Consider the following 27,002-nt stretch of genomic DNA (forward strand, 5'->3'; position numbering starts at 1 on the left):
ATGGCATTTGTTTCTACTTTTTCTCATTATATTACTTAGATTGAATGCCTCAGAGACTACAAGCAGTTATAAACCAGAGGTGGCGCAATAAAGTACTAGTGATGTGTTAGTGTTATTTTGATTTTTTTTTTTTCATGATTCCATATTTTTTTTCCTCAGAATTAAGTGATTCCATAATTTATTCCCTGTGCTTGTTCTAAAAATCTAACTGTTACTGGCTACCACAATTATTTTTCTTCATTTCTTTTCGTGTTTCTTAAAGCCAGAAAGTTGCCGTTTGAAAATGTCTTTAGTTTTTTCATGACTGTGATCTGCTTTTTTTTCTATACAATTAAACAACTGAAGGAACATCTTCAGGGACTGGTGATTCCATAGTTTTTGTCAGGGGTTGTAGATATCCAGGTATAAATGGATCTTTGCTCCATTATCGTGCATGGGGAGCCTCATTTACTGTGGTATACTTGGTATGTGGCCCTGAGGGGTTCTGATGGAACACTCCTATGGAGGGCAGTTTTATGAATATTTAGTATGCTGGGTAATTAACTTGTATATCCACTTATAAGTCTGTATTAAGTCTCTAATTTATCTGTTTGGGTTCTTCATATGCTATTCAGATGCCAAAGTGCACAGTGGCATTTTTGGTATATTTATCTCATGATGGCATTAGTGTTGGGGCCGAACAGAATTGTCAGTCTGTGCTTCTTTTCCCCTGTTTTTCTCTTTCTAATATGGCATCAGCAATTATGTTTATTATGCGCATGTGCACACTTGAATGGCAATATTAAGGCTTCATTCTGTAGTAAGATGGTGCTGATGTACGCCACTAAGATTACTGCACATGCGACAATTCCAGTCCTGGTGCTTCCCTTAACTTGGCGATTGGTTTATATTATTTGGACATGCGTAGAGATACATTGAGGAAGCCAAAACGGATGTGTCATTTTATGTAATAATTTTGAAACACTTTAACAATCTTTGAAATTAAATACCTTTAATTTAGATAGCAATTTACTATATATATATATATATATATATATATATATATATATATATATATATATATATATATATATAATTTATCATATCTCTGCTTTATGTTGGCATCAAACTTTATTCACCCTTTCATTTTTTTCCAGATGTTATAAGGCTTACAAGTCAAAAAGCAATTTTCCAAATTTCCAAGAACAATTCCAAAACCCATTTTTCAAGGGACCAGTTCAATTGAGAAAGGGTATTGAAAGGCCTCTGTAATAGAAACCCCCTAAAACATCATGTGCAAAACTGCACTCCTAGAATAATTCAAAACAGCATTTAGGAAGTTTATCAACCCTTTCAGCATTTCACAGCTATTAAAAAATATGAAGGTGAAATGTGCACTATTCAATTTCTGTTACTAATATATTCATTTAGCTCTAGAATTTACAGTTTCACAAGGGGTTAAAAGGAGAAAATGCATTCCACAATCTGTTATGTAATTTCTCCTGAGCATGAAATCATACCATACATGGATGTAAACTGATGTATGGACCCACAGTAGGGTATGGAACAAAATGAGAATTATTGGGATTTTGGAGGGCAGATTTTACTGGAATTTGGTTTAGGTCCCTTAGTGGAATAGTGATTTTCTGATCGCTGATCAATAGTATGCACTGCAATACACATGTATTACAATGTATACAGGAAGTAAGCCTATGCATAGGCTGACTTCATCTCATCGCGGCAGGATCAAGGTATGTGGGATCCTAGCAGCCCAGGTCACTAGTCAGACCCCGACTGCCAAAAATAGGTAAAGGCACCCCTAGAACTCACCATGGAGGGGGTGGCCAATGGGGGTCATTATAGTGGTAGTCCCCTAGATGCTGCATTCATGTTTGTTCACTGCATCTATAAGATTTTAAAACCTCCATCAGAGCTTAGCTCTGACCAGGGGTAAAGGAGCAGGGTGTTAGCTGCCAGCTATAGCTACTACCTGCTCTGTATGCCAATGCATTGTTGGCTAATAAATACTATTATGTCTTGTAACGATTGCAGTCACAGGGGGGTGCATCCTTGACCGGGCCCGGAGAAGTATAGGGCCTGTGGCCAGCTGGAAATGGCTGGGGCCCCAGGCCATCATGATAGGGGTCAAGGAAATCCTGGTTCCCCGACTTCTATACCTATTATTAATGGAAAGGGGCCCAGCTGGTCTTCTTTCCATTACATTCCAGCCCAGGGGAGGTGACACAAAATTAAATACTTATACTCACCTGTCTTGAGCTGAGCATCCTCCCCGCCGGTGACTGAGGTCACTCGCGCTAAGCCTCACTGCTGGAGCCTGTGATTGGACCTCTGTGGTCACATGAGACACACCAGCATAATAACGTCATTGCAATCCATGTGACCACAGAGGTCCAATCACAGGCCCCAGTAGTGATGTCTGGGGCACATAACCTCAGTTGTCAGAGAGAAGAGGACCAAGGAGGATGGGAAAGACAGACAGATGGACTTACTATAGATGCCCAGGAGAGGTAAGGTAAGTTGAGCATAAGTGTTTGTTATTTTTAATCTCTTCTCCTGGGACTCTTCTCCCCTAAGGAGACCCCAGAGTATAATAATAGCACCGTCTCTGGGGGCAGGGGGGTCTTGTGGATCATTTAATACTGTGTGGGCGGCCACTGTGGATCATATAATACTGTGTGGGGGCAACTGTGAGCATATAATACTGTGTGGGGGCCACTGTGCAACATATAATACTGTGTGTAGCCACTATGTAGCACATAATATTGTGTGGGAGGGCACTGTTGATCGAATAAATTGTGTAGGGGCCACTGTGGATCATATAATACTGTGTAGGGGCCACTCTGGAGCATATTATATTGTCCCAATATTGTTTACATGCTGGGCTCTGTGCTGCTCACTCACTGTATTCTTGATAACTGCAGTTGTGGGTACTACAGCTTTATCCCTTTCAAGTATCTGAGATATCACTGTGACCCATAACGGTCACTATCAAGAATTCGCTCTAGGGAGGGGGTAGGGGTTCCTAGAGAAAAGCTTGCACCGGGGCCCAGAAGACCTTCGTTACACCACTGCTATGGCAGTAAGGGATTAAGGAAACACAACATTGAAAACTTTACCTCATACTCAGAGCTGTCCATATCACTTATTGCTTGAAGACAGTCATTCAGGTCTACCATTGTACATAAAGGATCAGTGATGGAGGAACCAATGTCTGTTAGTTTGGCTACTTCTAGCTGAGGCAAATCTATAGGCACAAATAAACAAAAATACAGATTCAGGCAAATTATATTTTGGTTCAAAATCTTAATCATATTTATAGAATGCTGTATATAACAGCCGAAAATACTCAGGGTACTGTAGAGCCTGCCATATTTCTTGCTCCATCATTAATGAAGTACATCATAGTAAATCTATGACATATCTGTTCTCATACCAATCTCTTCTTGTTCCCGTGTTGTATCTGTAGGCTCTGCTGGTTCTTCCTGCATATCTATAGGAATATCGACCGTCTGGATTTGCGTAAAAAGCTGTAAGAAGTTAAATCATGATTTTGACGTTCCACTTCTGGAAAGCAACTTGCTAATGTGAAATAATGATATTTACTGGTATAAAACTATTGGTAATATTATTTGGTTACAAATACATAAACATAATATATTTACATTACACATATTAACACTTAAACAATACCAGTAAAGCTGAGTGAACCAGGAGTGTCCATCAGCCCTTTGCATGGTCATGGATGTTTGGTTGCATGATAGACACTACTAAATCGGGATATATATATTATATACCAGATAAAATTATTGACCTCCAAAAGGCAAGAAAGACTGTTAATGCAGTAGATCCTGTATTTAAAATACGTGTAGAGTGTCAATATATACATCTATACGTGAACTGGTAGTGGTCAGTGTCAAAGCGAGAGGAAAGACATTCTTCACATATATAGGATACTACTACAATTGCTCAAAATATTCCATTTATAGAAAGCAAAAGCACCCCTAAATTCTCATCGTGGGGGACTAAGTTTCAATGTATAAAATAACATAGCATATGGCTGAAAAAATAATTAAATAAACCAGGGCAAATGTATGAAAATGTCTGTAGATAGTGTGGGGAAGTTAGCTTGGTAGAAGCAGTGGTGCGGACCTAAGCATTCAAGACAGGGACACAAGATGTTCCGCAAACTGGTTGATTTAGAAAAAAAAAAAAAAAAACAGGAAAATAAATAAATCTTGACTTCAGGCACAAAATAAACAAAACAAAATACAGCCTTAACTTCAGGCAAAAACATAATACCTGCTTGTCTGAGCCACTAGCTAAACAGAATGGGTAACCTAACTATACATGTGGCTTACTTCCAGCCACACAAACAAAACAGGAGCAATATAGTCTCACCAGACTCAGAGTTACAGGACAGAACCATACACTTCCTTTCACCTCATGGAACTGCACTGCAATGCAGGATCTGGCTCAATAATGAACCAAGGATGTACACCTGGGCTGAGGCCCACTCCAGATCCACCTTGGACTACACATGTCAGAAAGCTGGGGCTAATATACTGTATCTGGACTCCAGCATTCTGCCTATTAGATTCTCACAATAGATATAAGCAGAGAACCCCCTGGGATGGAGTTTTAAATTCACCCACAAATGGGGTGCACTCTGAGATGTGGAGCTCACTCGGCTCTTTTCCCACGCTACTTCAAGGGTTACGGAGCCTACTGGCACTCTACATCTGACTCCCCGATCACTATCCTCATAATAGGGGTCATCGCTGTTTATTGTCTTTACTACTACTGTTTCTACCTTGTTGGTACATATTCTAATGATGGTTTGATGGTCCCCTGGCAGGAGACTCCCAGTTCTGCCCCTAACTTGGTATTTGACTCGGTTTTGTTCCTCTTGCAGATAATACTTGTCACCCTGGACTCCACTAGCCTCCTGTGATAGGGGTGAGCCTGCTTACAATTTGCAGTCATTCCCTCCTACTTAGTCCCTATCAATGGCGTAACGATTGTAGTCGTAGAGGGTGCGACCGCAAACGAGCCCGGTGGGATGCAGGGCCTGCGATCAGTTGGAAAAGTCGCCAGGCCCCTTTTCAATAGATGCTAGCTCAGGGGAGGTGACTTAAAATAATAAATACTTATACTCATCTCTCCTGGGCTCAGGGTCCTATCCGGTGCTCTTCCGTCACATGACTGAGGCCTGTGATTAGGCCCCAGCCGGGTAATGACGTCAGTGCGTCACCATGTGACTGCTGAGGACCAATGACAGGCCTCAGCAGGGACGTCTAAAGATGCTGAAGACAGAAGGGTGAAGAGAGAATGCCCAGGAAAGGTGAGGCAACGTGAGTATCAGTGTATGATATTTTTATTCACCTTCCCTTGGCCTCCAAATATTAAACTCTGGGGTCTGAGGAGACCCCAGAGTATAATAATAGCACCGGAGTGGAAGGGGACTATTGGGAGCATATAATACTGTGTGGGGCCACTGTGGAGCGTATAATACTATGTGAAGGATACTGTGGAGCATATAATACTGTGTGTGGGGCCAATCTGGAGCATATAATACTGTGTGTGGCCCCTTCACTATTCACTTTGCACGCCATCTGTTTTATAGGAGTTGTGCACTATTATTTACAGGCTGTAATAACATTGTTTGGAGATTATAAAACTGATGCTGTGCAATGTGAATAGGGAAGGAGTCACAGCGCACACAAAAGCACCACAGTAACTTCAAAGAATTGATCAGCAGGCACCTCAGGTTTTGGACCCCCACTGATCTTTATATATCTTATGCCCGGTTCACACATGCTGATGTGTTCCGTCCGTAAGGGTCCGCATGAGGACCCCTATGGACGAAACACAAGCGCAACTGCAAGCGCTGTGCAGTTCAAGCGCACGGGCCCCATAGACTATAATGGGGTCCGTGTGCTTGCCGTGCACTGCCCGCACGAACGATTCATGTGGGCAGTGCGCAGCAAGTACATGGACCCCATTATAGTCTATAGCAGGGGTGCCCAATACATCAATCGCGATCTACTGGTCGATCACAAAGGACGTATGGTTCGATCGCGGGATGCAGCCAGGGATCCCTGGCTTCTGCTTGTTCACAGTGCAGGCTGAGTCGACTCTCAGCCTGCGCTGTGAACAAGCACTCCGGACACTTGCAGGCTGGGCAGCAGCAGCAGCTCCGGGGGATGACGCGCTCCCCCCTCCTTAGGGATGGAGGGAGCCGGGGTGCTGCTTCTTCACAGCGCAGGCGGAGAGTCATTTCTGGACACTGGCAGGCGGGGCTGCCGCAGCCCCAGCCTGCCAGTGTCCAGAGATAATTCTCAGCCTGCGCTGTGAAAAAGCAGACAGCGGGGATCCCTGGGTGGCCACAGAACGCCGCTATCTCCTGCTCTCCCGGCTTCGCCCACAAGAAGTGGGTAGTAGATCTTTTGCCTTTGTCAGTTTAGGAAGTAGCTCACATGCTGAAAAAGTGTGAGCACCCCTGGTCCGGGCCCGTGCGCTTAAACTGCACAGTGCTTGCAGTTGCGCTTGTGTTCCGTCCGTAGGGGTCCTCATGCGGACTCTTACGGACGGAACACATCAGCATATGTGAACCAAGCCTTAGACTGTTAGAACTCTACCGATCAGCTGTTTTACAAAGCACGCAGCTCCCAGTATGTTTTTTTTTTTTTTTTTTTTTATGCCAGGCGCTGCTCACTCATCATATTCTTGATAACTGCTTTTGTGTGTACTACAGTTGTATCTCTTTCAAGTATCTGAGATACTGCTACAGCACTTGTAACCGTCACTATCAAAAATTTGCTGTAGGGAAGGAGTAGGGGGCCCCGGACAAAAGTTTGCACCCGGGCTCACAAGACCTGTTACACCACTGGTCCTAATTAGAGATGAGCGAACACTATTCGGAACAGCAGTTCCGAATAGTATGCTCCCATAGAAATGAATGGAAGCGGCCTATGGGAGCGTGCTATTCGAAACGGCTGTTTCGAATAGTGTTCCGCTCATCTATGGTCCTGATGCTTAGGTGTGCTACTATGAATGTAAAGTGTCCCTCACATTAACCCAGGGAGGTACATAGGGGTTAATGTGAGGGACATGATGAGGTTATCTGCTATTAATGTGAGGCACATGGAGTCACTAAAACTAAAGTAATAACCCCAAATGCCTGACATTATTAAGGTTAGTAACACAAGCAGGTACCTGGTGATGTTTTTATTTTCACTTTGCTCCTTTCCTATTCATGGATGCAGACAGCAGGAGCTCCTCACGTGTACAGCAGGGTCCAGGGAGCCCTTATGCTGTACAGTGAGAGGCTCACCTCTGATTGGTCGGCAGTGATAGAAGTGGGCGTGTCCTACACCTCAGCTCTAGCAGAACACTGAAGGGACGCTCTCTCAATTTAATGCATGAAGGTTGCAAAATATACCTCCCGTGCCACTCTTGGCACGCGTGCCAGGGGTTGGCGACCCCTGAGGTAGCATATACTGTATCCACAATAAACCAGGTGGGCTAGGGTTGCATATAGGAGATGCATAGTTATCCACTACTTCAAACATAAAATACTACAAGATGTTAAAGGGATATTCCCATAACCCTTGTTTACCATCCTGCAGGCTGTGTGCTCTCTTCACTTCCTGGTTTTCTCGGCACATTGGTGGGCGGGGTTTCACTTGCTCTGCTATGTTTGCAGTCAGTAATGAGGGAATGGATGTAAATGAATTACCACAGTATGAAGCTAATGTAGAAGCTGATGTAGCAGAGCTGGATTTGAGTCAGTTTGTAAGACATACAGAGGTACCGGACTCCCCATCTCAGCCAAATTCAATTAAACTGGCTGATAAGTGGAAGAGAAGGAGATAAAAAGTTTAAAAAAATCTCGGAGCTCTCACCTCCCCCCCCTCCCCTATCTGAGGAGTTCCTTTACTTGCAGACATACACAGCTCAGAGCTGCTTCCAGCACTCAGCCACTCCCTCCTCCCTGAGAGCAGGCAGCTACCTCACTGAGGGACTGAGCAGATAAGCCCGTGGTCCAGGGCCATGGTCATAGAAATTCATGTAAACAATGAAGTGAATAAATTAAGATAGCGGCCAAACAAAGCAATATATTTAGAAAAAGTCTTAAATCCACATAAACTAGCAGTATAGATAGGATCCTTGCTATGGGACAACCCGTTTAAGGCTCCGGGTGTGGTAGCTGCTAGACCAAACAGCTAAAACTACAGGAGCCAAAAGGTAGCGCCACCTACTGTATCCACGATGCAATTGATTTAAACCACTCCTTTCTAAACTCAACCCAAGTTTCAAAGATTAAGACTCAATACAACCATTCTCCTGATGTTTGCCAGATTCAAACCCATGACTTCAGCAAAGGCAATAGTGCTAACCAATTTTAATAGACCCAGCAAAGTGTGGGACATCTTACCATTAACAGCTCAGCACTGATTATGGGTTGACTTGGGTGAGACAGTAGCCACTGCACTCCTCCATTCAGCTTCCACTCCATAAGCCTCTGAGTTGGGGGAGCAATATTCAAAGTCGTGATGGTGTCTGCGATATTATTTAGCTGTTCCTGCATGCAACTGCTTGGGATCTCCTTCAGCTTATCCACCATTAACTTGCGCTTTCGCTTATTTCGTTTTTTCTTTTCAATTACTTGAAGAATGAAGATGGCTCTTTAGAAAGTATTTTACGTCATTTGTATTTCTATTTCTTATCTTGCTGAAAATGTCATTACAAAAATTATAGACAGATTTAAATTTTATTGCCTCACAGGCTTGTACATTCACATTGTAGTCTGTACCTGAAACATCAATAGGCTCCAAGACAAAGCCAACTTCTTCATCAGATACCAGAGTGGTAGTGTTTGCAACTGGATCATCATCATCATCATCATCATCATCCGAAGGCAACTCCTGGGTTTCATTCAAGTGAGCTGCATATACAATGATATATTAAGTAACCAATGCATATTTTCCATAGCAAAGTATCAACATATTACTAAATCTATCAATTTGGGTGTTGTTGGACAACTAAGGGAACCTATCAGGTGGTTTTTACATCCTAAATCTACCCCAGCTTGTCACCAACATAGAATACACAGCACAACGATAACATTTAAAAATACACTTTTTTATAACTAATAAAAAAAAAAAAAAAAAAAAAAAAACTGTATAAAATAAAATTACAAATAAAAGAAACATACACATGTCATAACCAACACAGGACTGACAATATCCATTATAGGTGAAGGTGTGTCTCCAAATTCATATAGATCAATTTATCAACATATAACTCAATTATAAAACCCTTTACTACTAGGTATACAAGAAAAACACAAGAGGGAAGGAAGAAAAAACAGTTATGATGACCACTAGGGTAAGACCATAACACGTGTTTCGACAAACAAGATATCTTATATCCTACATCACACCATCACGAATCATATGTGGCGATTCTTGCAATGACTTAGATATTGAGGTAGGGAATAACAACATGGCGTTGGCATGATACAGGATAGAAAATATATTACCTGATTTTATTTAGCTGCTGTGGTGTTTTGTGATTTGTTACTGCTACCACCTACATACAACCTTTGAGATATACCGGTAGTTAGGTTAGCCTCCTAGAGGAAGCTGGGTGAAACACATATTGAGGTTGTACTATTTGTCTCCCCTACCTTTTATGTTTTCCTTTTGTAACCGACAGTAATAGATTTTACAATTGTGATATATGTATTGACAGTCTATTAATATTTATTATGCACTGCGTTTAATGTGGAAATTGATTTATATGAGTTTATGACGTAACATTACCAACAGTGGGCATTGTCAGTCTTGTGTAGGTTGTAGCATACATTTGTTTTTTATATAATTTTTTGTTTGGTAATAAAAAATGATGCGTGTATTTGAATTTTATTTTTTGCTGTGTTGTATGGTGTATTTTGGTGATTTGCCTGTTAAGTCACTGCACATTGTATTCGCTGTGACTGGACCCAGAACTATAGATGCAACCCAGCTCTCTAAGCTGTCTGTTGCTGAAAAGTCAAGTTAAAATCTTTGAGACCAAACGGACTAGTTGCGAGATGCTTTGCCCAGCACTATCCACGACTAGTTATGGTAAAGTTAAGTATATTAATTTAAGGTTTTAAATGGTTATAACTTGACTTTTCACCAACAGAAATCTTAGTGAAGGGCACCATAGGAAAAGTCATTACTTGATGCTGGTCAGTTAAGGGTGGACTAACAACCTGACAGGTTCTCTTTCATACTGAGCATTTCAGATGGTTTTGCATTTAAGGTTAAAATTAGAAGGCCTTGTCCTTTGTCTGCTGAAAGGGGAAAAAACCCATAACTTCTACTAACTACATTTCAGTTAGATTACTTTAACTAATTTTCCTGCACCATCCTTGTAAAGTAAAATAAAGCAGCAGGTTTTGTTTAATAGCATCCCAGCAGCATTTGTTTGCAGCTGCGAGCTATACCTATTAAAATAAGCACATTAAAAAAGAAAAAAAAAAAAAAGTGTTATTCACTAGAGATGAGCGAACACTAAAATGTTCGAGGTTCGAAATTCGATTCGAACAGCCGCTCAATGTTCGTGTGTTCGAACGGGTTTCGAACCCCATTATAGTCTATGGGGAACAGATACTCGTTAAGGGGGAAACCCAAATCCGTGTCTGGAGGGTCACCAAGTCCACTATGACACCCCAGGAAATGATGCCAACACCTCTGGAATGACACTGGGACAGCAGGGGAAGCATGCCTGGGGGCATCTAACACACCAAAGACCCTCTATTACCCCAACATCACTGCCTAACAACTACACACTTTCCACATTCAAAAAAACCTCTATCAAAGTGGGAAAATACCTGGAAACCTTCTTTACTCCCCAAATGGATGGACACAAACCCCAATTTAAGCTCAACAAACAGTAACAACCACCCCTTTAAATCACGTTCCCCATGACAACACCACAAATGGAATAGGCAATGGGAATTCCAAAAGCCCTCACCCTTAACTGTCATTTTGAGTGTGTGTGTGTGTGTGTGTGTGTGTGTGTGTGTGATGTGGTAAGACCTTCCAAAATTCACTTTTCTAGCCCTTAACATGAGCCCTTCCAAACAAAGTTACATGACCTTAAGCTGAGCTACCAGCAGAGATTGAGGCCCTTGGCATGAGTAGAGCCTTGCACCAGCAGTGTTTTTGGCACTTAGGGTGAGTTGAGCCTTGTACCAGCGTGTGTCCCTTAACATCAGGCGGGCCCTAAGTTCTGCGCTTTGCACAAAAGTTCCACATTAACTAGGCTGAATGGTACAAAGATTAGTAGGCCCGAGAACCAGGAACAGGTCTTGCAATGGCTGTCGGATAACGCTTAAAGCACATTGTCCACCAGCCAGTCAGCCTCTACCTCCTCTTACCCAACAGTCTTGTCCTCCTTCCACCCAAAATTCCCAATCTTCTCAGAACAATAACCCCAACTGTCCCTGCTCCCCAGAGCTGTTCTCCCTTCCTTTGACTGTACCGCAACCTGCCCCTCCATTTCGCGATTCCACGGACCTAACAGACGAGTATCTGTGTCCAGATGCTCAAACACTAGAGTCTCCTCCATTCCATCTCCGGTCGATTTGGTGGCGGATGACCAGCAACCCACCCTCATCGACGACGATGAGACGCAGTTGCTGTCAGGGCAGCCAGTTGACATGCGCATTGTGCAGGAGGAGGAGGCGAGACAGGAGTTGGAAGAGGAGGTGGTGGACGACGAGGACACCGACCCCACCTGGACAAGGCAGATGTCAAGCTGGGAAAGTAGTGTGGATGTTGAGGCAGGTGCAGCACCAAAAAGGGTAGCTAGAGGCAGAGACATGTCCAGAGGCAGAGGTCAGCTGCTTTGCCGAAGCCAGGCCAGACCCGGAATGTCCGAAGATGTTCCCTTTTGTACCCAGCCCAGAAAAACTCCCCCATCGAGGGCACGTTTCTTGAAGGTGTAGAGTTTTTTCAAGGAATGCGCCGAGGACAGATATAGTGTCGTCTACACAATTTGCCTCTCGAAATCGAGTAGGGGCCCTGAGAAGAGCAACCTGTCCACCACTTCAATGCACCGTCATTTGGAATCCAAGCAATGGAATCAGTGGCAGGCAGCAACGGCAGGACAAACGTCGCCCGCCGTTCATGCCACTGCCTCTGCTCACAGTGCTGGCGATGCACTCCAGAGGACGAGCCAGGACATCACTTCATCTGCCTCCGCCACTTTGTTGACTTCTCCCTCATCCTCCCCTGTTTCTGTCTTATCTCCTTCTCCTGCACCATCAAAGGCACCATCAGGCGCTTCTTTACAACAACCCACCATCTCTCATACATTGGAGCGCCGGCAGAAATACACCGCTAACCACCCACCCACGCAAGCCTAGAACGCCAACATCGCTAAACTGCTGGCCCAGGAGAGGTTGGCGTTCCGGCTTGTTGAAACTCCCGCCTTCCCGGACCTGATGGCAACTGTGGCACCTCACTATGCCGTCCCTAGCCGTCTCAACTTCTCCCGGTGTGGCGTCCCCGCCTTGCACCAGCACGTGTCACTCAACATCAGGTGGGCCCTTAGTTCCGCGCTTTGCTGCAAGGTCCACTTGACCACCGACACTTGGACAAGCGCCTGTGGTCAGGGATGCTGCAGTGCTTATCTTTAATGACAGGCAGGGTGAATGTGGTGGAGTCTGTTCCCCGGGTGCAAACTGGGGTGGCCTATCTCCTCTCCCAGGCCAAAATTCATGGCAGGAGTAGACTGAAACCCTACGACGCTGCAACCTCCACCACAGCTACTAGCGGCAAACGCTAAAACACTGGTGTGGGGAGACGTCAGCAGGCGGTGCTGAAGCTCATCAGCTTGGGGGACAGACAGCACAGTGCCTCCGAGGTCAGGGATGCCATCCTGGCTGAGATGGCATTTTTTTTTCCCTGCTACACCTGGGGCCTGGCATTTTTACGCCTGTGATAATGGCTGGAACCTGGTAGCGGCTCTGGAGCTTGCCAGCCTCCAACACGTTCCATGTTTGGCCCACGTCTAACCTAGTGGTGCAAAGTTTTTTAAAAACATACCCAAATGTACCGAAGCTACTGTTGAAAATGCGGCGCTTGTGCGCCCACTTTTGCAAGTGCACAGGAGTCGCTGCTAGCCTAAAAACACTCTAGCAAGGCCTACATCTGTCCAAACACAGGCTGTTGTCCGTCATTCACACACGCTGAAACCCTACAATACCATATCTTGAGCAGGGTGTGTGAGCTGCACAGACCTTTGATGGAGTTCCATCTACAAAACCCAAGGGTTCCTCAAAGTCAGCAACCAAAGTTTCTGCACCATGAGTTTCCAGGGGTGGCAGAGTTATGGCTAGGGGAAGAGGCATGGATAGGGATGATGTCTAGGGGCAAAAGCAGTGTGGATGTGGAGGCAAGCTAAGCAGGAAAAACTGGGGGTACAAGCTAAGGCATGGACTGGGGTGATGTCTAGGGGCAAAAGCAGTGTGGATGTGGAGGCAAGCTAAGCAGGAAAAACTGGGGATACAAGCTAAGGCATGGACTGGGGTGATGTCTAGGGGCAAAAGCAGTGTGGATGTGGAGGCAAGCTAAGCAGGAAAAACTGGGGGTACAAGCTAAGGCATGGACTGGGGTGATGTCTAGGGGCAAAAGCAGTGTGGATTTGGAGGCAAGCAAAGCAGGGAAAATGGTGGCTAGAGGCAAAGGGATGTCCATAGGCAGCAAGGGCAAAGATGCAAAACTCTCCCGTTTCAAGAATTTTCCTGACTTGTTTCCCCACAAAACATTCCTGGGAGGAGGGCTGAAACACCACCCTCCTCCTCCTCCGCTGTTAGATTTACCCCAGCTACGAGCTGAAAACGCTGCAACACTGGTGTGGGGAGACGTCAGCAGGCTGGGCTGAAGCTCATCAGCTTGGGAGACGGACAGCACACTGCCTCTGAGGTCAGGGATGCCATCCTGGATGAGATGGCAATTTGTTTATCCCCGCTGCCCCTGGGGCCAGGTTTTTTAGCTTGTTGGAGGGCTCTGGAGCTTGCCAGCCTCCAACACGTTCCATGCCTGGCCCACATGTTCAATGTAGTGGTGCAATGATCTTTAAAAACATACCCCAAATTAGCTGAGCTAAGGGTGAAAGTGCGGCACTTGGACACCCACTTTCCCAAGTCTACAGTACCTGGAGCTAGCCGCAATACACTCCAGCAAGGCCTACATCTGCCTGAAGCACCTACTGTTGTGCGAGGTCACCACACGCTCTAACCCTAGATACCGTATGTTCAGCAGGGTGTGTGAGCAGCAGAGACCTTTGATGGAGTACCAGCTACAAAACCCAAGGGTTCCTCAGAGTCAGCTCCCTCACTTTCTGCACCATGAGTTTCCATGGGTGGCAGACTTATGGCTAGAGGCACAGGCATGGATAGGGGTGATGTGTAGGGGCAAAAGCAGTGTGGATGTGGAGGCAAGCTAAGCAGCAAAAACTGGGGGTACAAGCAGCCGGTGACATCATCACTGACAAGCACAGCTGTCTGTCAGCTGACAGGCTGACTTTCACCAAAATGAACAGACAATGGATAGACTCATCATATACATGTCAGTTACATGACAAATTTAGTGCAATTTGCAAGTCCAAGATGGTTTGGAGATCTGCGGAGAGGAATCTCACCACCTCTTGCGGGTGCCATCATTTGGAAGGCAAGCCCTGGGCTCAGTGGGTGAGAGCAAGCGCAGGATAATCGTCGTTTGGCCTGGCGGCCACTGCCTCTTCCACTGTTGACAGGGCTGGCGCTGCAGTCCAGACCAGGAGCCAGGACACCTCCACATCTGCCTCTGACACTTTGGGGAGTTCACCCTTATCCTCACCTTTTCCTGCCATTTCTCCTTTTGCCCGCGCCATCATGCGCCTCTTCCCAGCAACTCCCCATCTCCCAAGCCTTTCATTTCATGCTAAAGTACAGCGCAACCCACCCACATGCCCAAGGCTTCAACGGCCTCATCTCAAGAAATCTGGCCCAGGAGATGTTGGAATCCCGGCTGGGGGACACTCTGCCCTTTTTGGGCAGAGTGTCTACTGCGCCACCGCACTGTGCCGTCCACACCAGCACTTTCCCCCAAACATGAGGCGGTCCCTAAATTCAGCGCTTAGCCCTAAAGTTCCATGTGACCAGTTACGAATGGACAAGTGCATGCGGACAGGGACGCTACCTTTCAATTTGGGCACAGTGGTTGAATGTAGTTGAGGCGTGGACCGGGTCGCAAAATGTGGTGGCCTGACTTGTCTCCCCACACAACATTCCTGGGAGGAGGGCTGAAACACCACCCTCCTCCGCTGTTAAATTGACCCCAGCTACGAGCTGGAAACGCTGCAACACTGGTGTGGGGAGACGTCAGCGGGCCGTGCTGAAGCTCATCAGCTTGGGGGCCAGACAGCACACTGCCTACAAAGTGAGTCATGCCATCCTCGATGAGACGGCAATGTGGTTTTTGCCACTGCACCTGGGCCCAGGCATGTTGTCATGTGTGATAATGGCCGTAACCTGGGATTGGCTCTGTAGCTTGGCAGCCTGCAACATATTCCATGCCTGGGCCACGTTTTTAACTCATTGCTGCTAATCTTTTGAAAAAGGTACCCCAATGTTCCTGAGCTACTGGTGAAAGTGTGGCGCTTGTGCGGATAGTTTTTAAAGTGTATAGTTGCCGCTGCTAGCCTCAATGCACTCCTACAACGCCTGTACCTGCTGGAACAACGGCTGTTGTGCGACGTCTCCACACTGCTGGCACTAAACATATCATGTGTTGAGCAGAGTGTGTGAGCAGCACAGACCTTTGATGTAGTTCCAACTCCAAAACCCTCGGGTTCGTCAAAGTCAACTCCCTCAGTTGCTCAACCATGAGTGGCCATGGGTGGCAGACTTATGTGAAATCCCATCCCATCCATTGCACTGGACACGAAACATTAGCATGCGCTCAGCACAACTTCGGATATGGCAGATGCGTTAAGCAGGGTGCAGGGTACAACACAGACCAGGCCCGAGCACCAGGAACAGGTGTTAGAAATACTGCAGCATCTGCCATTTCCTTCCAATTTTGGGGTTTTGGACCCGCCACCGACTTGTCTGGACCTAAGTGGGGATCATGAGACACAGTTGCCATCAAGGCAAGCTGTGGTCATGTGCGGTTTGCAGTAAGGGGGCAGTGCGCAATTGGAAGAGGAGTTGGTGGATGACGAGGCCACCGACCCCACATGGACAGGGGTGATGTCTAGGGGCTAAAGCAGTGTAGATGTAGAGGGAAGCTAAATCAACAAAAAACCTGGGTAGAAGCAAAGGCATAAACTGGGGTGATGTTTAGGGGTGAAAGCAGAGTAGATGTGGAGGGAAGCTAAGCAGCAAAAACAGTGGGTAGAAGCAAAGGCATGCAAAACTCTACCCTGTTGGAAGACTTATTCCTAGGTCTGGAACACGTTAATGGCCCCCCTGGACAAATTACTGCCACTCAGGGGCCTAGTGTCACCAGGAGGGACAAGTATAGGCGCATGTTGTGGGAATACCTGGCCGACACCAGCTCTGTCCTCTCCGATCCCTCTGTGCTCTACAGCCTAAACTTATTTTCTCATCTTTTTTTCTGAACTGCACATCTCTTGCCTGCTTCCTTTGGGATCTTAGAAATGGTGGTCCACTTCCACAGATGGTAACTTCAATAGACAGTGTAACGGGAGTAGCTGAGGGATCGCTGTCTTAACCACTTTTTGGCACAAAATTAACTTCCAAAGCCAAATATGGTGCAAGTATATGATGCAAGGACACCTACACACCTATCTCTGACACATTGGGGAGTTCACCCTCATGCGCCCTTTTGGCCTGCACCATCATGCGCCTCTTCCCAGCCACTCCACATTTCCCAAGCTTTTCATTGCAGGCAGAAGTACAATACAACCCACCCCCATGCCCAAGCCTGTAACAGCCTCATCGATAAACTGCTGGCCCTGGAGATGTTGGTGTTTGTTTATGCTTCTGGAGACCCAGGCCTTCCGTCAGCAGATGGCAGCTGGGGCACCTCCCTATGCTGGGCCTAGCCGTTACTACTTCTCTTGGTGTGCTGTCTCTGCCTTGCGCCTGCATGTGTCCCATAACATCAGTCGGGCCCAGAGCTCTGCGCTTTGCTGCAAGGTCCACTTGACCACCGACACATGGACAAGCGCCTGTGGTCAGGGATGCTGCAGTGCTTATCTTTAATGACAGGCAGGGTGAATGTGGTGGAGTCTGTTCCCCGGGTGCAAACTGGGGTGGCCTATCTCCTCTCCCAGGCCAAAATTCATGGCAGGAGTAGACTGAAACCCTACGAAGCTGCAACCTCCACCCCAGCTACTAGCGGAAAACACTGTAACACTGGCATGGGGAGATGTCAGTAGGCCGTGCTGAAACTGATCAGCTTGGGGGACAGACAGCACAGTGCCTCCGAGGTCAGGGATGCCATCCTGGCTGAGATGGCATTTTTTTTTCCCTGCTACACCTGGGGCCTGGCATTTTTGCGCCTGTGATAATGGCTGGAACCTGGTAGCAGATCTGGAGCTTGCCAGACTCAAACACGGTCCACGCATGGCCCACGTTTTCCAACTTGTTGGTGCCATGTTTCTTTGAAACCTACACCATTGTGCCTGATATACAGGTCAAAGTGGGGCCATTTTCGTAAGTGAGAACTAGCCTCTGCTAGGCAGAAAACATTCAGAGCACACTCCTCTCATCTTCGCACCGTTGGCTGGCGGAGGAAGACGAGGGGGTTGGAGTGGCATCTGATGTCCCTATCCCACACGAGGCTAGAGGGTGCACTTCAGTGCATCCCATTGCTTCACCACAAATGGTGTGAAGGGGAGTGGAAAATGGAGGAAATGGAGAGTGACCCTTACAGTTGGGGCCAGCAAAGGCATGCCAAGTAACACACTGGCACACATGGCTGACTTCATCTTGGGTTGCTTTTCAACACATATTTCACATCATGAAGAACAAATAATACTGGATTTTTTCAAGCCTCGAACCCCGGTCTAGGTCTAATGTCTGTTCCTTTCTTATATTAGGGGAGAGGGAAAAAAAATTACTTCAGTGATACGTTTAGCGTACATAGACTGACTATTAATGTGTATCCCACTTAGTGTTGTTAGGGTTACACACCGTCACAACCTGGCTAAAGCTTCTATAGCTGTTAATAAAGTCAACATAACTTTACGGTATCCAAAAAGACAGCTGGTACCGACAGAGAGCAAGACAAATGTCACCCAAAGCTGTGAGCTCTGAACACCCACAGTGACTTTGGCGTCATCATCATTATAAGGGAGTGGGTGGTAATAAATAACTTGGCAGTGCCTAAAACCCAAAAAGCTTATACAACTATATTTACATTAAGATACACAAATGAAACTTTTCAGTAGCATGTCATGAGACAAGCTGATAAGCTCTTCCTTTGTGCAGTGCTATTTGAAAGTTAAACGCTGCCTTTATTTTAATTCTGGAGAAGGTGCAGACATTAGATTTAGAACATGTTGTCTTCATTGTCCAAATCCTCTATATAGGTAACGCGTTTTTCGGGCCGAGCTGTCTGGGAACGAGCTGGTGCAGCACTGACAACCTGGGTGAATATGGCAAGAGCCTGAGATGTAGGGTGAATGAATCCCCAAATTATTTGTGGAATTCCCAGTGAGACAATGGCACTGTATACCAGTATTAAAAATTGTGGGTGCACATAACCCCCATATATTCTTTGAATTCCCAGTCAGACAATGGCACTGTATACCAGTATTAAAAATTGTGGGTGCACGTAACCCCCATATATTCTTTGAATTCCCAGTCAGACAATGGCACTATATACCAGTATTAAAAATTGTGGGTGCACATAACCCCCATATATTCTTTGAATTCCCAGTCAGACAATGGCACTGTATAGCAGTATTAAAAATTGTGGGTGCACATAACCCCCATATATTCTTTGAATTCCCAGTCAGACAATGGCACTGTATACCAGTATTAAAAATTGTGGGTGCACATAACCCCCATATATTCTTTGAATTCCCAGTGAGACAATGGAACTGTATAGCAGTAGCAAAAATTGTGGGTGCACGTCACCCCAATATATTCTTTGAATTCCCAGTTAGACAATGGCACTGTATACCAGTAGTAAAAATTGTGGGTGCACATAACCCCCATATATTCTTTGAATTCCCAGTCAGACAATGGCACTGTATACCAGTATTAAAAATTGTGGGTGCACATAACCCCCATATATTCTTTGAATTCCCAGTCAGACAATGGCACTGTATACCAGTATTAAAAATTGTGGGTGCACATAACCCCCATATATTCTTTGAATTCCCAGTGAGACAATGGAACTGTATAGCAGTAGCAAAAATTGTGGGTGCACGTCACCCCAATATATTCTTTGAATTCCCAGTTAGACAATGGCACTGTATACCAGTAGTAAAAATTGTGGGTGCACATAACCCCCATATATTCTTTGAATTCCCAGTCAGACAATGGCACTGTATACCAGTATTAAAAATTGTGGGTGCACGTAACCCCCATATATTCTTTGAATTCCCAGTGAGACAATGGAACTGTATAGCAGTAGCAAAAATTGTGGGTGCACGTCACCCCAATATATTCTTTGAATTCCCAGTTAGACAATGGCACTGTATACCAGTAGTAAAAATTGTGGGTGCACATAACCCCCATATATTCTTTGAATTCCCAGTCAGACAATGGCACTGTATACCAGTATTAAAAATTGTGGGTGCACATAACCCCCATATATTCTTTGAATTCCCAGTCAGACAATGGCACTGTATACCAGTATTAAAAATTGTGGGTGCACATAACCCCCATATATTCTTTGAATTCCCAGTGAGACAATGGAACTGTATAGCAGTAGCAAAAATTGTGGGTGCACGTCACCCCAATATATTCTTTGAATTCCCAGTTAGACAATGGCACTGTATACCAGTAGTAAAAATTGTGGGTGCACATAACCCCCATATATTCTTTGAATTCCCAGTCAGACAATGGCACTGTATACCAGTATTAAAAATTGTGGGTGCACATAACCCCCATATATTCTTTGAATTCCCAGTCAGACAATGGCACTGTATACCAGTATTAAAAATTGTGGGTGCACATAACCCCCATATATTCTTTGAATTCCCAGTGAGACAATGGAACTGTATAGCAGTAGCAAAAATTGTGGGTGCACGTCACCCCAATATATTCTTTGAATTCCCAGTTAGACAATGGCACTGTATACCAGTAGTAAAAATTGTGGGTGCACATAACCCCCATATATTCTTTGAATTCCCAGTCAGACAATGGCACTGTATACCAGTATTAAAAATTGTGGGTGCACATAACCCCCATATATTCTTTGAATTCCCAGTCAGACAATGGCACTGTATACCAGTATTAAAAATTGTGGGTGCACGTAACCCCCATATATTCTTTGAATTCCCAGTCAGACAATGGCACTATATACCAGTATTAAAAATTGTGGGTGCACATAACCCCCATATATTCTTTGAATTCCCAGTCAGACAATGGCACTGTATACCAGTATTAAAAATTGTGGGTGCACATAACCCCCATATATTCTTTGAATTCCCAGTGAGACAATGGAACTGTATAGCAGTAGCAAAAATTGTGGGTGCACGTCACCCCAATATATTCTTTGAATTCCCAGTTAGACAATGGCACTGTATACCAGTAGTAAAAATTGTGGGTGCACATAACCCCCATATATTCTTTGAATTCCCAGTGAGACAATGGAACTGTATAGCAGTAGCAAAAATTGTGGGTGCACGTCACCCCAATATATTCTTTGAATTCCCAGTTAGACAATGGCACTGTATACCAGTAGTAAAAATTGTGGGTGCACATAACCCCCATATATTCTTTGAATTCCCAGTCAGACAATGGCACTGTATACCAGTATTAAAAATTGTGGGTGCACATAACCCCCATATATTCTTTGAATTCCCAGTCAGACAATGGCACTGTATACCAGTATTAAAAATTGTGGGTGCACATAACCCCCATATATTCTTTGAATTCCCAGTCAGACAATGGCACTGTATACCAGTATTAAAAATTGTGGGTGCACATAACCCCCATATATTCTTTGAATTCCCAGTCAGACAATGGCACTGTATACCAGTATTAAAAATTGTGGGTGCACGTAACCCCCATATATTCTTTGAATTCCCAGTCAGACAATGGCACTGTATAGCAGTATTAAAAATTGTGGGTGCACGTAACCCCCATATATTCTTTGAATTCCCAGTCAGACAATGGCACTGTATACCAGTATTAAAAATTGTGGGTGCACATAACCCCCATATATTCTTTGAATTCCCAGTCAGACAATGGCACTGTATACCAGTAGTAAAAATTGTGGGTGCACATAACCCCCATATATTCTTTGAATTCCCAGTCAGACAATGGCACTGTATACCAGTATTAAAAATTGTGGGTGCACATAACCCCCATATATTCTTTGAATTCCCAGTCAGACAATGGCACTGTATACCAGTATTAAAAATTGTGGGTGCACATAACCCCCATATATTCTTTGAATTCCCAGTCAGACAATGGCACTGTATACCAGTATTAAAAATTGTGGGTGCACATAACCCCCATATATTCTTTGAATTCCCAGTGAGACAATGGAACTGTATAGCAGTAGCAAAAATTGTGGGTGCACGTCACCCCAATATATTCTTTGAATTCCCAGTTAGACAATGGCACTGTATACCAGTAGTAAAAATTGTGGGTGCACATAACCCCCATATATTCTTTGAATTCCCAGTCAGACAATGGCACTGTATACCAGTATTAAAAATTGTGGGTGCACATAACCCCCATATATTCTTTGAATTCCCAGTCAGACAATGGCACTGTATACCAGTATTAAAAATTGTGGGTGCACGTAACCCCCATATATTCTTTGAATTCCCAGTCAGACAATGGCACTGTATACCAGTATTAAAAATTGTGGGTGCACATAACCCCCATATATTCTTTGAATTCCCAGTCAGACAATGGCACTGTATACCAGTATTAAAAATTGTGGGTGCACGTAACCCCCATATATTCTTTGAATTCCCAGTCAGACAATGGCACTATATACCAGTATTAAAAATTGTGGGTGCACATAACCCCCATATATTCTTTGAATTCCCAGTCAGACAATGGCACTGTATACCAGTATTAAAAATTGTGGGTGCACATAACCCCCATATATTCTTTGAATTCCCAGTGAGACAATGGAACTGTATAGCAGTAGCAAAAATTGTGGGTGCACGTCACCCCAATATATTCTTTGAATTCCCAGTTAGACAATGGCACTGTATACCAGTAGTAAAAATTGTGGGTGCACATAACCCCCATATATTCTTTGAATTCCCAGTCAGACAATGGCACTGTATACCAGTATTAAAAATTGTGGGTGCACATAACCCCCATATATTCTTTGAATTCCCAGTCAGACAATGGCACTGTATACCAGTATTAAAAATTGTGGGTGCACATAACCCCCATATATTCTTTGAATTCCCAGTGAGACAATGGAACTGTATAGCAGTAGCAAAAATTGTGGGTGCACGTCACCCCAATATATTCTTTGAATTCCCAGTTAGACAATGGCACTGTATACCAGTAGTAAAAATTGTGGGTGCACATAACCCCCATATATTCTTTGAATTCCCAGTCAGACAATGGCACTGTATACCAGTATTAAAAATTGTGGGTGCACATAACCCCCATATATTCTTTGAATTCCCAGTCAGACAATGGCACTGTATACCAGTATTAAAAATTGTGGGTGCACATAACCCCCATATATTCTTTGAATTCCCAGTCAGACAATGGAACTGTATAGCAGTAGCAAAAATTGTGGGTGCACGTCACCCCAATATATTCTTTGAATTCCCAGTCAGACAATGGCACTGTATACCAGTAGTAAAAATTGTGGGTGCACATAACCCCCATATATTCTTTGAATTCCCAGTCAGACAATGGCACTGTATAGCAGTATTAAAAATTGTGGGTGCACGTAACCCCCATATATTCTTTGAATTCCCAGTCAGACAATGGCACTGTATACCAGTATTAAAAATTGTGGGTGCACGTAACCCCCATATATTCTTTGAATTCCCAGTCAGACAATGGCACTATATACCAGTATTAAAAATTGTGGGTGCACATAACCCCCATATATTCTTTGAATTCCCAGTCAGACAATGGCACTGTATAGCAGTATTAAAAATTGTGGGTGCACATAACCCCCATATATTCTTTGAATTCCCAGTGAGACAATGGCACTGTATACCAGTAGCAAAAATTGTGGGTGTATATAGCCCCAATTCTATTGCTAGGGGACTTGCAGGGTATTTCTGAGGTGAAGGTGGGGGAGCACACCGTTGGAACGGGGATTTGGGGTGTATATATGGGGTATACGGGAATACACTGTCAGTGTGTTCCATTCAGGATCCTGGGAAAGCTGGGTTGCGGCGATTGAGCCCGTCAGTGCCACGTTACACTGACAAGCTTCTCCCTGGAATTGAAGTTATATGTAAGCCCAATATATTCTTTGAATTCCCAGTGAGACAATGGCACTATATGGCAGTAGCAAAAATAGTGGGTGTATATAGCCCCAATTCTATTGCTAGGGGACTTGCAGGGTATTTCTGGGGTGAAGGTGGGGGGGCACACCGTTGGAACGGGTATCGGGGGTATATATCGGGTATACGGGAATACACTGACAGTGTATTCCATTCAGGATCCTGGGAAAGCTGGGTTGCGGCGATTGAGCCCGTCAGTGCCACGTTACACTGACAAGCTTCTCCCTGGAATTTAGCTCTTATAAGAGCTGTTGGTTGTCTTCTCCTTCCTATCCTAGCCTGTCCCTGCCTACCCAGAATCTAACCCCTAGCTAACTGGACGGAAACCTCCGTCCTCGGTGAATTGCAAGCTCAGAATGACGCGAAGCTGGGCGGCGCTGTTCTTTTAAATTAGAGGTCACATGTTTTCGGCAGCCAATGGGTTTTGCCTACTTTTTTCAACGTCACCGGTGTCGTAGTTCCTGTCCCACCTACCCTGCGCTGTTATTGGAGCAAAAAAGGCGCCAGGGAAGGTGGGAGGGGAATCGAGTAATGGCGCACTTTACCACGCGGTGTTCGATTCGATTCGAACATGCCGAACAGCCTAATATCCGATCGAACATGAGTTCGATAGAACACTGTTCGCTCATCTCTATTATTCACCTTTCCTAGGCTCCGGCGTGGGTCTTCTGGCCTCTTCAATGACATCATAAATGTTGGTCACGACGGTATCATTATGCATGATGCCGGCCTGACACATGTGACGTCTGTAAAGTAATTGAAGAGACCCAAAGACCTGCGTCAGAACCCAGGCGAGGTGATTAGCACTTTTTTTTTTTTTTTTTTTTTTTTTTAATGTTTGCTCACCTTCTCTGAGCCTCCAATTATTATACTCTGGGGTCTAAAGAGACCTCATAGTATATTAGCAGTTTCAGTTCAGAGGTGTTTTAAATAATCTTGCTGTGGCACAAGTTCCAGATCATCCTCTTTCTGTCCACAACCACCTCTACTTCCCTTCAGCCCTCTAAGGGGTCCTGTGTGTGCCATATCACTCTGATTAGAGTCAGCAACTTGATATGGGATGCACAAAGCCCCCTGAAAGGGTAGCGAGGTGGCAGATGGAAGGAGCAGGGATCAGCAAGTTAGTAGGTGCCAGCAAATAACAGCCTATTTACCAAATAAATAGAAGGCAACAGAGGCCCATCGAGCTCCTTAAGATCATGGGCCCAGTAGCAACCGCTATGGCTGCTGAACAAGTTATTCCGTCACAATATATATTCTTTTTTGTATTCTAAATTATAAATTTTAAACACAGCACTTACTTTCTGGTGGTTGATCCTCTGGTGGAAGCATTACTTCTTGGCTCATATCATTACCCATAATCAATATACTGGTTTCATTAAAAAGTTCATTGTCTTCTTTAAAAAACAAACAAACAAACATGTACTGAATGTTACAACCATAGCATGTCTGTCAGTTGTTGAGGATAAACTAAATTTTTTTACCAAACAAATCTGTTGTTGAATCTTCATCTCCAAATAAGTCATCAGCAAAAAGGTCTGTTGTGTCATTAGGTATAAGGGCAGAACTCTGCTCAGGTAAAACACTGCCGTTACTAACTTCAAAGGGAGCATCATTGGCATCGCCGTGTCTGAATGGGTCTAAGTCATCTCCTATAATAAACATGATATATAATTAGGGACACAGATAGTTCAGGTCTGTAAGCAATATTAGCCATTTATTTCTAAACTATAATGTGAATAATACATTGTCAATCTTTGTGGCGAGTGTGGAGCGGATCAGGACTATGCACCTAATGTTGCGACAATATAATCTACGCCAGTTCTCTAATTGATGAATTCCCCGAATATAATGAAATATATTGTGGCTCATTTATAAAGATAGCATCCAAATGTATTACACATGTCATGTTCTAACGTAGATTAGAGATTGGTTAAAGGTGTGTACATCATATTTGTGTTGGGATCTAATATATGTTCTCACCAAAACTATTATGAAGATTTATATGTAGGTCACAATCCTCTCGAATTGTGATGTCCTCTATTCGGCTCTGGTTCAAGGCAAAATGATCAACCACGTCTATTAAGCTGTAAAACAAAGAAAGAGAGAGGGGTAAATGTATATTTTTTGCCTATTAAAGCACGAAGGGAGCCCACAGTTAATTTTTTGGTGGCGTTTTTGGTTCTGTTTTCCAGCATGCTAAGTGTTGTAGTTGCTCACATCAGGAAAGTTACAGGTTTGGGATCGATGTTTAACAGCCTTTAGATCGTCTAATGTAAAGGGCACAGGTTAGAGAAAGAGGATGCCTTTTAGGTTTGGAAATATCAGATTTATTTTGCTAACACTTTACCCCAGGGGTGAATTCTGATTTTTATAAGGCGCATAGGGACTGCTACAGTTTTACTGGTTATGATTGTCAAATTATCAAACTAAAAAATGGCTAAATCTACCCGTAAATTTACATTTTACCCAAAAGCAAACTAGATGCAATACTTTAAATCAGGCAACTGCATGTCAAAATCTGGGAATTCTTCAGGGAGAGTGATAGCATTGTAACTAGCTTCATGGTCATTTTCTGTAAGATCCAGAGCTCCTATATTAATGACAAAAAAAAATAAGAACACACGCAATGACATATACAAGCCAAAATTGTCAGATTTTTGAGTCTGGGAGTTTAGGTCACCTGGGCGAAATGCAATCTTCATACTCAGTAAAGTTTCGTTACAATCAGCTAAAAGATATTTTGTCTTCCGATGATATATTCGTACAACTCCAAGAAGTAAATGGCCTGAGGTTCTTAGGGCAAGCATGACCTATAATATGAAATATAAAGGGGATTTTTACACTCAACAATAGTTACTATTCTTTTTAATTATTTATTTATTTATTTTTTATAGAGGGCACAGCAGTAGTGTTTGCATCTATGACTATTCTGAAACAGAATATAAGAATGAGGCTGCCGACAGCAATCCTCAGAACAATAATATTTAAAGAGGTCAGTGTCAAGGAGTGAAGACTAGGACTCCTTTCTGTAGGAGCTTGATTTTTTTCAGTGTCATGATTCTAGAGAAAACTTTTTGTCCATGTTCTGTGGCCCATTAATGACAAAAGTAGGAAATAATGATTGTATTGAATTACGTCAGAAATGTAACTGTAAAAGAAGCACATACCTTTGGTGCCATGATACTTTGAATAGCTGATTCGAGGTTGCATTCAAATATGTGTGCTTTAGTAAGTTTCTTCTCCCAGTGTGCAGCGATCCAGATCTTGGATAGGATCCCTCTCTTGCCCAGAAGCAGATAGGTGTAAAACAT

General features: G+C 44.1%; 1 protein-coding gene across 1 annotated transcript in view; it reads right to left on the bottom strand.

Annotated features, from left to right (window-relative positions):
- LOC142195141 (double-strand-break repair protein rad21-like protein 1) overlaps positions 1 to 27,002 on the bottom strand; it is a 29,412-nt gene extending 2,410 nt beyond the window's left edge. The window contains exons 1-10 of the mRNA XM_075264692.1: positions 26,859 to 27,002; positions 26,372 to 26,501; positions 26,182 to 26,281; positions 25,672 to 25,775; positions 25,173 to 25,340; positions 24,990 to 25,085; positions 8,816 to 8,947; positions 8,438 to 8,667; positions 3,434 to 3,527; positions 3,117 to 3,244 (exon numbers count right to left, since the gene is read on the bottom strand). Coding sequence (XP_075120793.1) covers positions 3,117 to 3,244; positions 3,434 to 3,527; positions 8,438 to 8,667; positions 8,816 to 8,947; positions 24,990 to 25,085; positions 25,173 to 25,340; positions 25,672 to 25,775; positions 26,182 to 26,281; positions 26,372 to 26,501; positions 26,859 to 27,002 — 1,326 coding nt within the window. The remainder of the gene's footprint in view (positions 1 to 3,116; positions 3,245 to 3,433; positions 3,528 to 8,437; positions 8,668 to 8,815; positions 8,948 to 24,989; positions 25,086 to 25,172; positions 25,341 to 25,671; positions 25,776 to 26,181; positions 26,282 to 26,371; positions 26,502 to 26,858) is intronic.

This window comes from Leptodactylus fuscus, chromosome 2 (assembly GCF_031893055.1).
Source record: "Leptodactylus fuscus isolate aLepFus1 chromosome 2, aLepFus1.hap2, whole genome shotgun sequence".
Taxonomy (NCBI): domain Eukaryota; kingdom Metazoa; phylum Chordata; class Amphibia; order Anura; family Leptodactylidae; genus Leptodactylus; species Leptodactylus fuscus.